Source organism: Eleginops maclovinus, chromosome 16, assembly GCF_036324505.1.
Source record: "Eleginops maclovinus isolate JMC-PN-2008 ecotype Puerto Natales chromosome 16, JC_Emac_rtc_rv5, whole genome shotgun sequence".
Classification (NCBI taxonomy): Eukaryota; Metazoa; Chordata; class Actinopteri; order Perciformes; family Eleginopidae; genus Eleginops; species Eleginops maclovinus.
Window position 1 is genome coordinate 1,795,173 of NC_086364.1, and position 17,241 is coordinate 1,812,413.

The 17,241-nt window shown below is 40.5% G+C and overlaps 1 protein-coding gene across 1 annotated transcript in view; it reads left to right on the forward strand.

The window, feature by feature from the left end:
* Positions 1-17,241, forward strand: part of LOC134877442 (mitochondrial adenyl nucleotide antiporter SLC25A23-like) — a 33,943-nt gene continuing 16,702 nt past the window's right edge. Inside the window, exons 1-7 of the mRNA XM_063902930.1 lie at positions 1-703; positions 10,431-10,554; positions 11,114-11,201; positions 13,001-13,112; positions 14,186-14,344; positions 16,685-16,837; positions 17,059-17,172. Coding sequence (XP_063759000.1) covers positions 491-703; positions 10,431-10,554; positions 11,114-11,201; positions 13,001-13,112; positions 14,186-14,344; positions 16,685-16,837; positions 17,059-17,172 — 963 coding nt within the window. The 5' untranslated portion in view covers positions 1-490. The remainder of the gene's footprint in view (positions 704-10,430; positions 10,555-11,113; positions 11,202-13,000; positions 13,113-14,185; positions 14,345-16,684; positions 16,838-17,058; positions 17,173-17,241) is intronic.

Below are 17,241 nucleotides of genomic sequence, written 5' to 3' on the forward strand. Positions count from 1 at the left end.
GTGAAGTCATTTAAATCAGGTTCCATTCAAATCTGTTCGGAAGGGCTTCGGACAGTTAAATGCCCCTTTTCGCGCGAATAACGTCGAAAAACGTGCTGTATGTAGTCGCATTTTATGTCACTGTTTCCAATGGTTCAGCACTGGTTTGAGAGACTGCAGTAAACCCGGAGCTCATTGACAGCTATGATAAAAACTTTAGTTTATCTGAATTGGAGCGTGCCGGTGTGACCGAGTATGGAATTGATACGGGAATTATCCTCTCAAGAGCTCGTGTAACCCACATTCATCCATTAGCCCGGCGAATATCTTCCGCGGAGGGAGCGGAGCCTCCGTTAGCCTCACTGTCCCCGCTAGCTGCGGTGTGAGGGAGCCGAGCGGTCTTTCTAGAACAAGTGGACAAACCTAACCCTCTGCTCGGTCCTGAGGGTGTCAAGCTCGGCTGTGATATTATCAGCGGACAAGTAGAGACACCTGGCTCTCTATATCTCCCATGGGCGAAGACAAGGAGGGGTTCAGCGGCCAGACTCGCCACGGAGAAAACGAAGAGCCGGGAGAGACCGGAGCGCCTCTGGACCCGGCCGGAGAGAGGAGGTATGCGGAGCTGTTCAGCCAGCTGGACCTCAATAAAGACGGCAGAGTGGACATCAGTGAACTGAGGACCGGACTGGCTGCTCGGGGGTTACACCGGGGGGAGGCAGAGGAGGTGAGACATGCTGATGCTAAGACAGGACACACACGCGCGCGCGCACATGCACACGCACACACACACACACACACACACACACACACACACACACACACACACACACACACAATAATACTTTGTGCAGATGCAGAAGAGAGTTGGGATGGAGAGGTTCATTATTATTTGACAGGGCCTGTAGAAAATATATAATATAATGTAATTAACATTCTTCTTTCTAACTCATCCTTTTAAACCTTGGTCACATTTGTTTACCAACATTTAAACAGAAATAATATCCCAAAAGTGTCCTCTGGGTGACACTGTCATAAATCCTCCCCTTGCCAGTTAATCGTGTGTGTCCTGATTATGACACCATATAAATACAGCCTGTCCCAGTTTATGGAGGAATCCAACCCTTTGTGGATAAATATTGTAACAGTCTGTAAAACAAACCTGTTACTCCGATACCCTGCTGACAACTGATTTGTCATCCTGGCTCTCAGATCACTTCAGTGGGGTCTCCATGATTCTGTGTTTCTGAGCACAACACAGACTGTGATGGATAGTCATTATGAATATGGCTGCATAACTTCTTTTAGTATACATCCTTACACCACCATCCCATCATACACTCCCCGGACTATCACACCATCCATTATAAATACAATCAGGACTGATAGCTTGCAACTTGTAACCTTACCATCTGTAACCCAACAAGCTTCTTCTTCTGGTGTCCTCTGTGATTTTCAAACCAAAACTTCATTTGGTAATTTCTCTGTTGACACACAGATGTCAATAAACACCGGGTGTATTATCAAATAGCTCAAAGTTAAATTTGAACAAAAGATTACATTTTCAGCTCTGTACTTTTACTTTTACTCACCAACACAAAAGCAACATAATGTCATGTAATACAATGTGTTGCCCCTGTAGTTTCAGAATGAAGTTCTACCTGCTGTTGTAAATATATGCAGAGCTACACATACATCTGATGGCATTACTTAAGATCAAAAACTAGAGAGTGGAGAACTTTGCTAAAGGAGACAAACATCAACCCAGAGCAACAACACAAAAGATAGCAAGCCAGATAACATTGATGAGGGTTAGCTTTAACAGGAAGTGGTGGCAGGGCTGCCCAAGACTATCAGAGGGGAAACCAAAAAAGAAGTCCTGCACAAAATATAATCCAGTTCAATAAGTGTGAAAAACATAAAGATTCAATATCTGAACAACAAGGAAAGTGCAGATATATTCACTTTAAGGAAGACAAACTGTTGTAAGTGAATTAGTTACAAGACAACCTGATTTTACTTGCAAAGGTATTATTATTATTACTCAATTTATTGAACATGTTAACAAAGACTTAGGTATACAAAAATAAATATACTTAATAAGTGATATTCCTTCATGTTCAAAAGGGGCAAGAAAAAACGTTTCTGGCCCTGCCCCCTCTACCATACAGGTACATTGTTCATGAAAATCAAAATTCTCCTTATCGTCATCAGCATTCGTGATATTTCAGTCATTTTTGAAACATTTAAAATAAAAATCTTCTCTTTGTACAAATCAAAAAAATAATCAAATCATTTACCGGTAAATCAAAATCATCAAAGACAAGAATAAGCCGGAAATCACCGGTCCTGCTCATCCATTTAGGATTTTGTTTGTGAATCATCTTTTTAGTTTAGATAAAGTTGCACAGATTAACACCTTTTGTTGTTATGCAGTGAAGTTTGAAATGTGTACGTATGGTTGATATTAGAATGTGCAGTTTCCTCTCAGGGTATCCCTGGATACTATGAGGCAATTGTTGATTTGCGGCTTTGAATATAATTTGGATAGTCAAACAAGTCTTGTAGTTTTAGTATTTTTAGATTGATAAACAATCGATGTGTTGATTCTCTGTAAGTAGTTTTATGTATAATACAGGTTCAATCGAAACAGATGGGCTGTACGAATCCTCCCACCAAGAACATGGTACGGAGCGCAGAGTGGGACTGACAGCACTGTGAATTATTAATACTTGCAGTCATGAAGCATCGCAACACTTTAGGTTTCAGAAACACTTCAGACTGAAGTTAGAATAGGTTCTTCTGTAGATCATTAACGCATACAAAGAGCGCTGCGATTGTGGGAACAGTGATGAAGGGTTTCTGGATTGCACGATGCTCCTTCCTTTCATACAGAATGATCCTGAGACTCTGGGCTTTAGGGCAGAGGAGGGAGCACAGAAGCTCCTCCTTTAACAACTCCTTGAACCAAGTTTTACCAACACTTTTCATATTCATCCCCTGAGTAGAAATTTTGCAATGATGTTAGTCTGGTTCTAAAACATGTTTTGATTTGTTTTATCATGACGGGTAAAGCAATATGAATGATAGTTAATAGGATCATTTTATTTTACTTTTGATTTAAACAATTTACATTGTTATTTTATTGTAATTCTAGGATTCTTCTGATGTTGGAATCCAACTGCAGCATCTCTTTCCTCTAGTGAGGTTTTCATTTTGTTTTCATTTCAACCAATATTACATCTTTTCATCTCTACTTATAAATATAGGGTTAATTTCTACTACTGAAGAGCATTTGAAGGATTTAAAAAATAAATAATGAACAGTGTCCTTGTCCCTGATTTGAATAAATACAGGCGCTGGCCTCTGTTGGCAGCCGTTCAGAATTCATTCAAATCCCAACTGTGAGAGAAGAGGCCGGCCCGTTTGCTCTGCTTCTCTTCACAGGGAACATGCACGCCTGAGAGACAGAAGCAAAGCACGAACACAATATTTAACTGTTGATGAATGTTCATAATAAGACTTAAACCACTTGTAAAAACGAGGGCCAGCCAAACAAGAAGTGTCATCACTAACAACAGTCCTAACATCTAGCTCAGGGATCACCAACCTTTTTGAAACTGAGAGCTACTTCATGGGTCATACGAAGGGCTACCAATTTGATAAGCTCTTCTGAAATAACACATTTACTCAGTTTGCCTTTAGTTATACATTATTAATAATGATTAATGATACCCATCTATGTAAAGACAGTGATCACGTTAATGATTTCTCACAATAATCATCAACAATGAAAACACGGTGGGAAACAGATATCAATATTCAGCACGTTATCTCTGTTCATCTCAGTAACTGTTACATCTTCAGATGATCACTTACATCACTACATTTCATAGGAAAAATGTCCCATTTTCACTAGCCACTGACCAACCCTTTTAACAAATCCTGAACTATGTTGCACCATGTTTCAAAAAGTTATCAATTATGTAATGTTAAAGAAAAATCTACTTACATATTTTTAAATAACTCTTGTCATATTTTGAACTAATGACCAAATCTGCAGCATTTGTAACAAAATGATAACTGTTACATGTCATGAACACACTTTTAAATTGAACACAATTCTTCAATATTTTAATTCAACTTTGCCATGGCACTGCCATGTTGCCACTGACAACATCTGGTATCTGTTTCTTTGTTAGTGGGAAGACTGGCATTGCATGCTGTTCACCAGTGTATTGTAATCTGGGTGTGTAACTTGACACTGCAACTCTGAGTGAGTCTTTCAGATGTGCATCAGTGAGGCCTGTTCTGTTTTTGTTCATGTCAGAAAACACTGATTCACAGAGATAGGTTAAACCAAACAGGCTGGCAACCTTCATAGCTGCTGTGCATACACCACTGTATTTCTCTGTATCAACAAGGCACCAAAAGTTGGGTGCAGACTGGTAGGCTTTGAGGTGGAGGTCATTTTGCAGTGTTATGATTTCAATCTCCACCTGTCCAGCATCCACGTCGAAGGTTGCACTTAGTTGCTCAGCAAAGCATGTTGTGTCCACATTCATGAAAGGATCGGAAATGAATGACACACATGGCTCAAGCTGATCAAGGTCACAAAACCTAATCTCAAACTCTTGCCCAAGTGTGTTTATGGCTTCACAGTACTTTTCCTGCAACTTTGGCAAATGTCTCAGATGCAGAAGCATTGTCTTTCAGCACCGACTGCACAGAGGGAAAGTGCAGCACCTTTTTTCTCTGTAAATCCACAGAAAAAATGTTCATCTTGGCTTTAAATGCATTTAAAGCACTTATCATATCAACAACAGTCTTACCTTTGCCTTGCAGCTCGCAGTTCAAGTGGTTTAGTTTCCCAGTAATGTCCGTCAAAAATGCAAAGTGTCCACTCTGTGTCCTCTAGCAGTGAGACGTCTTCGCCTTTGGACTGCATGAACTCTTTGATTTCACCCAAAAGTGACAAAAAACGAAGTCAAACTCGTCCTCGGATCCATCGGATTTCTGTGTGTAGCAGCAGGTCACCATATTCAGCTGACATCTCCTCCAATAGCACCTTGACAATCCTGTGCTGTTTTGCTTTGGAGCGGATGTTGTTTATGATTTTCACAACGGGAGTCATCACCTGCCCAAAGCTGATCACTTTTGCACATAACGCCTGCTGGTGAATGATGCAATGGTAATGCAGACATTTTGGGAAGCCTGGGTCACCATTACAGTGAGCGATGAAACCTGTATGTCGGCCAATCATAGCAGGAGCCCCGTCTGTAGTCACTGCTACCAGCTTTTCCAATGGTACCTTTTTCAGCACGAAAAACTCCTTCACCGTGTTATAAATGTCAACTCCCCTCGTAGTTGTCTTTAAGGGCAGTAGTGTCAGGAGTTCTTCTCTTGTGGAGAAATCTTCAAACACCATCCAGATAAAAACCAACAGCTGCGCTGTACTGCTGCTGTCCACGGACTCGTCGCACTGGATGCTAAACCAGCTGCACTTCGCCAGATCCCGGTCCAGCTGATCGGCCAAGTTACCAGACATAGCTGACTCATCTAGCCATGGTAGATGCCCCCAGTTGGACGTCGGAGAGAGTGGAGATTATCAGTGGCGGCTGGTGGAGTTTTCTCCAGGGGGGTTATAACTCCAAAATGTATTAAATAAAATAAAAAGCATGCATACATGTACTAAGGTATCAAACGAGTGTATTTACATAAATGAAAACAACAACAACAACATTATAGATAGATAGATAGAAGTGCAAAGAGAAACAAGTGCGATATATAGATTATGTACAGTATATGCAGTTAAGAGTGATTATGTAAAGATAAGGGCAGTATAAAGAGGTGGGAATAATTGGCATAGTATAAACAGATGTAGTATGAACAAATATACAGATGTGCTATATTACTATACAGACGGCCAATATACATATATAATAAATATCTATCTCTCTCTCTATCTATCTATCTTTATATCTTTCTCTCTATCTATCTCTATATCTATATATTTAAATAATATATATCATATATAACATGGACAATACACATACTGTATGACAGAAGGCTGTGACGTCAGCCCCGCCGCCAAATCCAGCTGCATTCAGCTCGGGGCGCAGGAGAGGTGCGCCCCAACATCGTCCTATCTCTTGTATTGAAGAGGAGCTACTGCGCATGTACAACTTTTAACGAGAGTCTATGGGCAAAGATTCCTGCGCCCAGGGCGGAAATACGTCACCAATCAGACAATGTCAACGAACGAAACAACTTTACTCATCATTGACTATGAAATATTTATCTTGCACATCTAAAAAAATATATACATATATTTAGAAATATTGTTATTTTATTATTTCATTTTTTATGTCTTATTCAAGGAAATGTGGTGAGAGGTGAGTGGTGGGGCGGCGCCGTAGCGCCCTCTATTGGCCAGCCGCCACTGGAGATTAGATCGGTTCCATTTGTCTCTCTTTAAGTACAGTGTTAGCAATTATAATCATTGCTTCTTTGACAACTTCTCCGTCTGAAAATGTCTTCTTCTTGTTGATCAGAAAATGTGTAGCTCTAAACGAGGCTTCGGTTGCTTTTTGTGACTTTTTCACCGGCCTCGTGAAAAAATACTTGCTTACCCAAAGCTGCCTTTAGCTTGCGGGCTATTTCTGCCCTTAGGGCGCTTCCCGGTGGGCAGTTAGCATGGTAGCTTGTGCCGCTTTGCCGTCGCCACAGGCGCCCCGCAAATGAGACACACGCAGGTGTCTTTCACAGTCGTAAAAAATAACTCCTCCTCCTATTCGTTGTGAAAGTGATACGTTTTCTTTATTTTTTCTGCCATGTTTTTGGGGTAAGAAACTGCATTCAGCGCCCATCTTCACTGCGCCCGCTAGCTTACTCTCCACTTGTCACGTGCATAATACTGACCTTAGAACTAGAGTAGGTCAGAGTTCCCCTGAACTTATCTAAACTTCATGTCTAATGAAGTGTATTTTTAAGATATTGTCATTTTTAAATCTATATGAATGCAAGTGTGATTAAAAAAGAATAGCAACAGAATAAAATGTAATTTTATACGCAGCTCACTAGTGAGTTGGGCTATTTTTAGAACAGGCCTGCGGGCGACTCATGTGGTCCTTGGGGGCGACCTGGTGCCCGCGGGCACTGTGTTGCTGACCCCTGAGCTAGAGTCTTTCAGTAGTCCTGTACAGAGAACTGTAGTTCCCCACAGCAGACGCTCATTAATAACGTCTGCTGGAGCATCATGAGTCGGATAGTGTAAGTGCAGATGGATTCTCTTGAAGCCCGGTCGTCTTTTCCCAAGTCCTTTTGAATTATCTTATCCACTATTCCTTACCCCTGTGACGTTTCACACAGAGGTCAAGGAATAGAGGATAGGAGAAGACAATAGGAGCTGATTTTTGGACAATTTGACCGTAGCCTTTATCAAGAAAACAGACAGCACTGACGCTGGGGGACGTCTTTATGAGGGCCAGCAGATTTTATTTATGTGTGTCTGCTGTGGAAAGCTTTGACTTTATAGATGGACTACGAGAAGCACATCTAGAGACTTCACCCTGTGCGTTCTTATTGTGTCGTTGTGCTTATAAACGGTGGAAAATAAATGACTTCAATACTAAGGTTTAAATTAAAGTAAAAGCAGGAAAGTGAAAGGAAATGGTCGCTCCTTCCTGTCCTCTTGCATTAATCCACATGAATCCCAATGAGTTGGATTGTATGAGACTATTACAATAATTTCTACTTTATCAGTATGCACACATGGTTAGGCCTATCTCCTACTGTGTGTATCACATTTCAAACACAGACCTTATTTCAGACTTCAAACTAAAAACCGTTTAGTCAAGAAGAGGGAACCAGAGGGTAAAATGCTAACTCATTTCCGGGTTTAAGGACTCATTCCCGGACCTTTGTATGCAGAGTCTGTAATAGACTGCATACTGTTGTCTACATGTTTCTGAACAAGCCTTTGGTTTGGTGTGATGGGTAACTCTCACAGAGCTCATCCAGAGCACACATTATTTTATTTCCTCAAATCCAAACCAGTTTGGTATGGTTATGCTTTATAACTCTGAGTCCTGATCTTTCCAAGACATTTCACATGTACTCGGAAGAACTATGTTTGTTGGTTTCGAAAGTTTTTTATTTTATTCTACTATTACAATATTAATACAGAACATTTTTGATTCTGTCAAACAAACAACATTAGTAAAAGCGGGAGGGCAGAAAGCATAGCTTAATCAAAGAGTAGCCCTCCCGTTAGTCATCCAGTAACAGGATTTAAAAAAAGAAAAGATAAATCAATTATTAAATATGCACACAAATAAAGACATTTCTATACATACATATGTACATACATCCATCCCAGGTGAAAGGAACGATAATAAGGAAAACATTCCCAAAAGTTCTTGTTCAGATAACAAGACTGTCATTTCTCATCCAATTTTTATGCAAACTATGATAAATAAGATGATCATGATAATAGCCATCATAATTATAATTACTATTTTTACCATTACCATCATCATTGTCATAGTTCCATATTATTTAGGGAAAACAAAAGCACAATGAGCAAAAGAAAACTAGTAATAAGTAAAGAAAAAGAAAAGCTAGGACTGTTTACCCATCTGTGGTTAATTTGGGTAATCTGTTCACAAAATATTTCTGAATCTTCATTTAAGTGAATTAATTAATTAGTCAATTTGTTCAAATAGTGCTAACTACAGAGCACTGGACTCACTAAGGAACTTTATATTGTGCGGAAGAGGATCAGGGCCACGTGTGTATTTTTCTATCGGATTTGACCAAAAGTTATTCTTGTCAGAAATTAGACTTTCCAAAAAAAAATCAGAATCAGAATCAGGTTTATTGCCACGTAGGTTAACACATACAAGGAATTTGACTTGGTGTTACGGTGCCTACATATACAGACATAAAATAAAACCAAAATTGGGACTGATAAAAAACTATTAGAAGATAACTATAATAACATAAAAAATATATAAATATTAACATTGAAATATGTGTGTAGCCGTAGAAATGAAATTACTATTGGAATGAAATATGTGCATTTTATTGAACAGTGGTGTCAAACGTACTGCATACTGTGCATCATTGCATGAATGACTTTAATGTGTTCATAGTCCTTTTCAGCAATGCTGACACAAATGACAGATGAGAAAAACTGAAAATAATATAAAAGCACAATGAACAGTTAGGGAGTAGTCATTTCTTTGTAGAGTTGAGAATCTGTGAAAACAAAATCAGGCTTATTGCGCATTACATAGTGGGTCCACTTTTCCCAGTATGAGTTTACATTGCTCCAGTTTATGATTAAAAAAGCAGTTATCTTTTCCATGTTATAAATGTCCATCATGATGTCCATCCATCCTTTCAGAGTTGGGCTGTCCTTTGATAACCATTTTGTGGTAAATGCCTTTTTAGAAGCAACCAGCAGAATGTTGAATAAATATTTGTCTCAACCAAATTTCTCAACCATTCCTGTGGCAAAATCCCCAAATATTAAATCTTGATCTCCAGAGGTATTACGTTTTTGAAAATGTCTTGTAAGGCATTAAATAAGTGCATTTTCTTTGTGCAGAATTCAGGGATGTGCAGTATTATGATGAAAAACAAGATATTGTTTACATTGTGTGCATTAATGCGATGCATAGAGTCTATGATATGGCTGAGGGTCAGTGTCAGTGGGGGTCCCGGGCCTTGTTGATGAGGCCGGTAGCAGAAGGTAAGAAACTGTTCAGGTGACAATGGATGCCGCAGCCTCCTGCCAGAGCGGAGCGGGTTAAACAATTTAAGACAGAATTCTGAGAAAAAAGTAAGAATTTTAAAAGGAAAGTCAGAATTCAGATTCTTTTCTCAGAACTAAATAAAAATCACATAATGTGGCCCTGATCCTCTTCGTTCATTTTGAGTGTTAATTCAACTTAACTGACTTCCAAAAGAAGACAGAGATGGAGGGTTATAGCACTATACAATTTGAATTACATCAAAAATACTAAGATCACTGGATGTGTTGTTGCGTTGTTTCGTGGGGGAAAGACCTCTGAGCAGTTGTTGCTGGATTAAAGTTCCTACATCAGAGAGTGACCGTAGAACAGCTGCAGGGTATGAGTGTTCCTCCTCCTTCTGTGCACAAGAACTAGTCCTCTCTCCCTCTCTGTGTCCTCATCCAGAGAGGAGACATTATGTTTGCAGACAGGTAAGATGTGTTTACTTCTGGAGCCCCACAGGGAGCACCGCCCTCTGACCTCCTCACTCTCTGCACCCCCCACCCCCCCCCCCCCACCCGACCCCTGTCACTTCACTGCTGTCTGCATCACCAACACACCCTCACCTGTACATCCCCACCATCTCCACCTGCTCATATCATATTTTCACCTGTGTGTAGCTGCTGACTGACATCAGTCCCCCCGCCCCCCCAGATAGTCCTGGAGAGCGACATCAACCGCGATGGTTTACTGGACTTCCACGAGTTCTCCCAGTACCTGTGGGCTCATGAGAGGAGGCTGTGGCTCATCTTCAACAGCCTGGACTGCAACAAGGATGGTGTGCCACACACACACACACACACACACACACACACACACACACACACACACACACACACACACACACACACACACACACACACACACACACACACACACACGTTATCTGTCACTTGCTACTTCTTTCCCATGTAACATTTCCTTAAGGGGAGACACTACAACTGAAAAGTGTGGAAATGAACCTTCCTCAGATGATTAATTACAACAGTAATTTGTTCTGCGGCCCCCAGACAGCTCAGTGGTTACAGCTGGGGGCCCATATGCTGGGTTCGAATCCCGAGCCAGCCGAACATTATAGGCTCTCCCCATTTCTCTATATCTCAAATAAATGCCCTCTCTGGCCCACAAAATACCTTAAAAAGAAGAAAGTGTTTTGTTTTGTAATACAAGTTTTCTGAAATGTTGTGACTTGGATAAATCCACAGACACAAACTAATACATAAAATAAGGAACGATATGGAAGCAAAACAGTTCACCAGTGCATCATGAAACTATGCTTCCTGCCTTCATATCAAACACTGCAGTGTACTGAGGCATTAACACGTTCTGTTCTGTAGGTCGAATCGATGTGGGGGAGATCCAGCACTCCCTGCACAGGCTGGGTGTGGAGGTCAGCATGGAGCAGGCCTCCAGGATACTGCAGAGGTACAGAGTGACAGAGAAAGCACCAGAAACAAGTTCATATGAGAGATATCTTAAACCACCCAAAAAGCATCCTTAACTTTTTATATTATGGTTTTGATAGCTCTTGTCTCCTTGATTATTGGCTGATCTTTAATTATGATGTTTCATAAGTCCTCTACATAGACTGGGTATATAAAGGTCATCTAAAGAAACCTGGTAAAACACAAATATATCTGAGATCGGTGGCAGTGTTCACCAGAGGTGGGAAGTAGTGGAGTACAAATACTTTGTTACTGTACTTAAGTACATTTTTCTGGTATCAGTACTTTACTTACTATTTTTCTGACGACTTTTTAGTTTTACTTCTTATATTTTTAACACAAATACCTGTACTTTGTACTGCTTAAAGGATTAGGATTTATACTTTAGTTTGAATCTGCGTTTGGTGGCCTGATCATTATTATTTAGAGTCATTGTGTGCCTCTTGATTTAACACGATCCCTGTATCCATCATTTCCTGGTCTCTAAAGAAGAGGGACCAATGAGAACCCGAGTCTATTCCCATCATCCTCTGAACCAGAAGCAACCACGGCGCCTTATTATCCCAAACCAGCCAGGACCAGAACCACAGCTAGCAGAATAATGGCGGACATAAGGGTAGAAGAGGCAGAGAAGGGGGTGGAACTTAGTGAAAATACAGAGAGCAGCGGAGATATTCATCTTCCTCACCCATGGCCACACATAAGGGAGATTTTCGCTACTGTCATCGCACAAAACCATTCATGGCAAATGCGAATTGTGTCGACCTAAAACCCAGGAACTTTTGGCTTTCAAGAATTTGCCGTCAGCAAAGCCTCTCTCTAGAGTTTCAGGCTTGATCCAGTGTACTGTGACACCATTGAAACTCCGTCTATTTGTCTGCGTCCACACAGACACACACAGACAGACACACAATTATTGTTAATTATTTGTTCCTACAATTTAAAATAAGTTTAAATTATAACTCACACCAATTCTGTTTTTTAAAAGCGTTACCATAATATTTGTTGTCTTGTTTCTAGGGAAGAGGTAGCGCCACCCTGGAATCTACAATGCAGCCTTGGCGTTTTTATCCCTGTCCCCACGCTGGTTTTCTTTGCTTGTGTTCTAAATGGTGGTTGTTCACCGTTGAAACATTCATTAGCTAACAACGACATTATTACAAGTTGAAATAGAAGATCTTTGAGGTTCTATTAATATAAAGTGAGGGCCATGTACCAGGTACTCTATAAACAGTGGGTAGTTATCAGTACTTTTTACTTGAGTACATTTCAAGGCCCATACTTTTCTACTTTTACCAGAGTATTTTTAAACACTAGTATCCGTACTTTTACTTGAGTAAAGGATGTGTATTTTTTCCATCTGCCATGTTCACCTACAGTGTTTGAATGTCAGGGTTCAACCTGACAAATCAGGTTTTCAAAGTTATATCGCTAATAAAATGATAGCAGTGGGAATGAGGGGAATGAGGAGTGATGTACAGACCAGTACCGCACCGTGCAAGTTTCACAGATGCAGTCTAAGTATTTAGTGGGATGTGTTGAACATGTAGAGCAGATGTACGGAGAGGAGTCATTCATTTAAGGTGGTGTAACTGACTGGCCAATCGACACACCATTACTGTCTAAAATAATGCTTACTAAACTATTGACTTGTAATCAGATTACACTGAGGGGTAGCAGGTGTCTTGGTGAGAAGCAGAAGAATGATCTTGTGAGTGTTCTGTTGATGGCTCTGTATGAATTCTAACTCTCTGGTCTCCCTCTGTCTCTACCACACAGTATGGACCGGGACGGCACCATGACCATTAACTGGAATGAGTGGCGAGATCACTTCCTGTTCAATCCTTTCCACAACATGGAGGAGATTGTCCACCACTGGAAACACTCCCATGTGAGTGAGCAGCCTCCAGTGATAGTAATGATGTATCCTAATCATGTCAGAATTTACATTCTTCATATCTAAGCTACAGACCCTGTGGTCTGTAGGAATGCAGAATGTCTGGAAGGTGGCTGTGCAGACGTAACTCTATAATGTGGTGTATTATTTTAGAATAAGAAGGGCTCAAAATAGTTTGGATGTTTTAAAGTGGGGTTGTATGAGATGTCAGATTACCTACACAGTTGCTATCCTTTATTTAGAATATTTTCTCCTCAGCACGAGACGGCTTTACAGAGTATCTCCCACCAAAGCCACCATCCTATCAGGAGAAAAACGTTTATGGAAAGTAACTCTTTTCCCTCATTCAGTTTTTTAGTTAGTTATTATGTGACTTGGGTCACTTCATATTTTACCAAATTTCTCCAAAAACCTAAAAATGTACTTGATGGAGGCAGCGGCCAAGTAACCTTTGTGTTCCATCCTTTTCAATGTCTGGAGGCTTTAGTGACAGCATAGATGGATATAGTGTCTTCAGTGCCCCATCTAAAAAGGGCTGTCCTACACTGAACCAATCAAACAGTGAAATTACATTTATTATGTCAACAGTTTCCACATAATTGTATTAGTTTAGTTGAAAGCGATAGTAATAAGTTGATCCTAATGTTTTTTTATTTAAACTCAATATCATTGCTTTCAACTAACCTGAAACACATAACATACAGTTGTGTGTTATCTGTTTACATTCAAAACTATTTGAAACTTTGACTTGAATAAATATATTACGTACACTGAACAATGTTTAAATAGGTTCAACTTAATATTATCGCTTTCAACTAACCTAATACAATTTTGTGGAACCAGTTGACATAATACACTTAATTAAAGTCAACATTTTATTTTCTCAGTCCACAAAATACATTTATTTAAGTCCACGTTTCAAATAGTTTTGAGTTTATGGCAAGGTAAAGCAGTTAATTCGGATCAAATATAGCATACCCTTCAATAAAAATAAAATATCAACCCAAATATCCCTTTAAGGATACCCCACTCCTGGATACATACAGATCGGCTTTTTTTTATCATAGATGTATGACATTGGGGAACATTTGACGGTACCGGATGAGTTCTCGGAGAAGGAGCGGCGGTCCGGTCTGGTGTGGAGGCAGCTGGTTGCCGGGGCGATGGCGGGGGCGGTGTCCCGGACAGGAACCGCTCCTCTGGACCGCCTGAAGGTCTTCCTGCAGGTGGGTCACTTCAGCTCCACTCACACACAGGTACAGATCAGGGTTCAGGAACTCTTCAGCGTTCTGTGAGGAATGTGATCAGAATATAGCAAAAGGAAAATCCTTTAACTGAAGAAGTATCAAATAAACAACTGTTTGTGATCTATATCTGTTGGATGGTGTAGTTTAAATTATGAGATTTAAATGATACATGCAGAACAGATTAGAGCAGAGCAGAGCCAGTGGGGAGGGGGGGGGGACACCCATTACATCCAATATAATAATAATAATAATAATAGAAGTGTGTCCTTGTGCTCACATTATTTCACTGTTGGTGTGGTTTCAATGAACTTGAAATAACTTGGCAGTTCTATACGCTAAAGCTCTCTCTCTGTTTTCTCACCACCATTTTCTTCCATAAAAAACATTAAAACCCTCTACGGTAAACTCAGTGTAGAACCTGCTCAGCAACAGCAGACACACACAAGTTCTTGCTGTCCATGGCCAAGCCCCCGCCTACATTCACGACCTGATCCACCCTTACAGAACAAATCGGAGGCGTTTCTCCAAGGCTTTGGAATGAACTCCCCCGGGGCATGAGAGCCGCTGTCTCAGTGGAAATGTTTAAGGGGCAGCTGAAGACTCACCTTTTCCGACAAGGTTTTGGGGTGGCGGGGGAGGTGAGGTTTTAGCTGTCCCTATACTGGTGTTAATTTGTACTGTTGTGTTTTATGCCTTTTATTGTATATTTTACAGCTGTAATTGTGTATTTTATTGTGTACTGTCTGTAAAGCACTTTGTACATTTGTGTTGAGAAGGGTGCTATATAAATAAAATTGTACTTACTTACTTACACAGTGGATATTTGTACCTGGGTTGAACGGTTTCAGCCTATAAACGGATGTTATGAGTGGTTATCTGGGGGCAAACATGGGCTGAATTGGTGTCAGAGAGTCAAAGCAAGGCAAGGCAATTTTATTTATACAGCACCTTTCAACACATGGCAGTTCAAAGTGCTTTACAAAAATGAAAGACATTAAGCGCATCAAGAAACGCATAAAGAAATGGCATTTAAAAACAGTTCTTCAAAAACAAAGAGAATAATATGAACATCAAACACGTATAACACAGGTATAAAATACATGAATAAAAGTTACAGTACAATGTGAGATAAGAATAGTTCAATTAAAAGAAATGTTTTCAGTCTGGATTTAAAAGTAGTCAGAGTAGCAGCGGACCTGCGGGATTCTGGGAGTTGGTTCCAGATATTCGGAGCATAATAACTGAACGCTGCTTCTCCTTGGGAAAGATACTTCACCCGAAATTGCCCCGTAGGTATGTGAATGGTATTAAGTGGCTATAAGTGTGTGCAAGTGGCTTAAATATCATATAATATAATCAGTCTCCTGTGGGTCAGGGGGGTCTGCTGCACAAACAGGTTTTAATCTCTTCACACTGGGACACCAAAACTAGGAATACATTAAAGTGACACCAACCTCCAGCCAGTGTAGCAATGACAGGAGTGAAATCAGGTGAGAGAATAAAGAGCCAATAAACTCTATAAGGGATGGAAAGAGTGGAGGTAAACCAAACACAGATTAAACCAAAAAGACAACACATCACAAGAAGAGCTTTGTGTGCTCAGGTTGGTGCAGAGCCGCCTGTCTGACCTATTACGATGGTATCAATAACCACTGGTCACATCCACAATGAGCGATAATTAACATTACTTCACTGTGTGATTAAGGGACAGTGTTTTTCTGTCTGCTGGTGTAGATTAACTACCTCCAAAATTAACGGTAGGACGTTGGATATGAAAACAAAGGCTTTTTTATGTAGAGAAATCAGTAGACGTACATTACACGTTCAGCAAACACGACAACATAAATAATCATGTTGCTAATGTATTCACTAGTCAGTTGCATATACGCAGCACTTTTCACTCACAATGAAAAAAGGTGCGTAACACTTACTGGTTTCAGCTGCTAAGCATTCTGGTAGTTCAGTTTCTTAACCCTTTGTTAGGCAATAGAACAGAAGCGGTATCTCAAATCAACATCAGTCAGATAGAATACAAATGAAATGTAATCATTTTTAACTCTCGTTTTAACTGTAAATATTAATACAACCTTTAGCAGCTTTCTATGAATTAAATCAATAAAACAAATTAAACCATTAATCTTATAACTCTAAACTATTAAATTACAACAGCTGGGGCTAAAAAATAGCAACGCCTCTCCAACATGTTAGCATGCTGCTAAACTTCTCCACCTGCAGCGTCTCCATCAGTCAAACCTGAAGAACAACACTGGATGTCCAAACTGATAAAGATGACTGACCTGGCAGTGTGTCTGTGTCCAGGTGCACGGCTCTACCTCTCGGGGGGTTAACCTGTGGTCTGGCCTGACGGGTATGATCCGAGAGGGGGGGGTCTCCTCACTGTGGAGGGGAAACGGCATCAATGTCCTCAAGATCGCCCCGGAATCTGCCATAAAGTTCATGGCCTATGAACAGGTCAGTTCCTCACAGTAATCCATACAAATGATACAAAAGAAATTATAAATTCTTTACACTTAAAAAAGGACCTTGTAAAAACTTCACACTTTTGTAAGTCGTCTTGGAACGTCAAATAGAAATAGCATGTTAGGAGCGACCGAATGCTACATCTTTTCTTACCGTTGCAGCTCCTTGCATCCACTCCCAACATCTTCCTCCTGCTCCTTCTCTTACTCTAGATCAAGTGGCTGATCCGAGGGAGGAAGGAGGGAGGGGTTTTGAGGGTACATGAGAGGTTCATTGCTGGCTCTCTGGCAGGAGCCACCGCCCAGACCATCATCTACCCCATGGAGGTCAGTCTGAAATGTGTCATTGGAAGCTTCATAATAAACTGAGCGTAGGGGCCATTGCTCATTATTTCT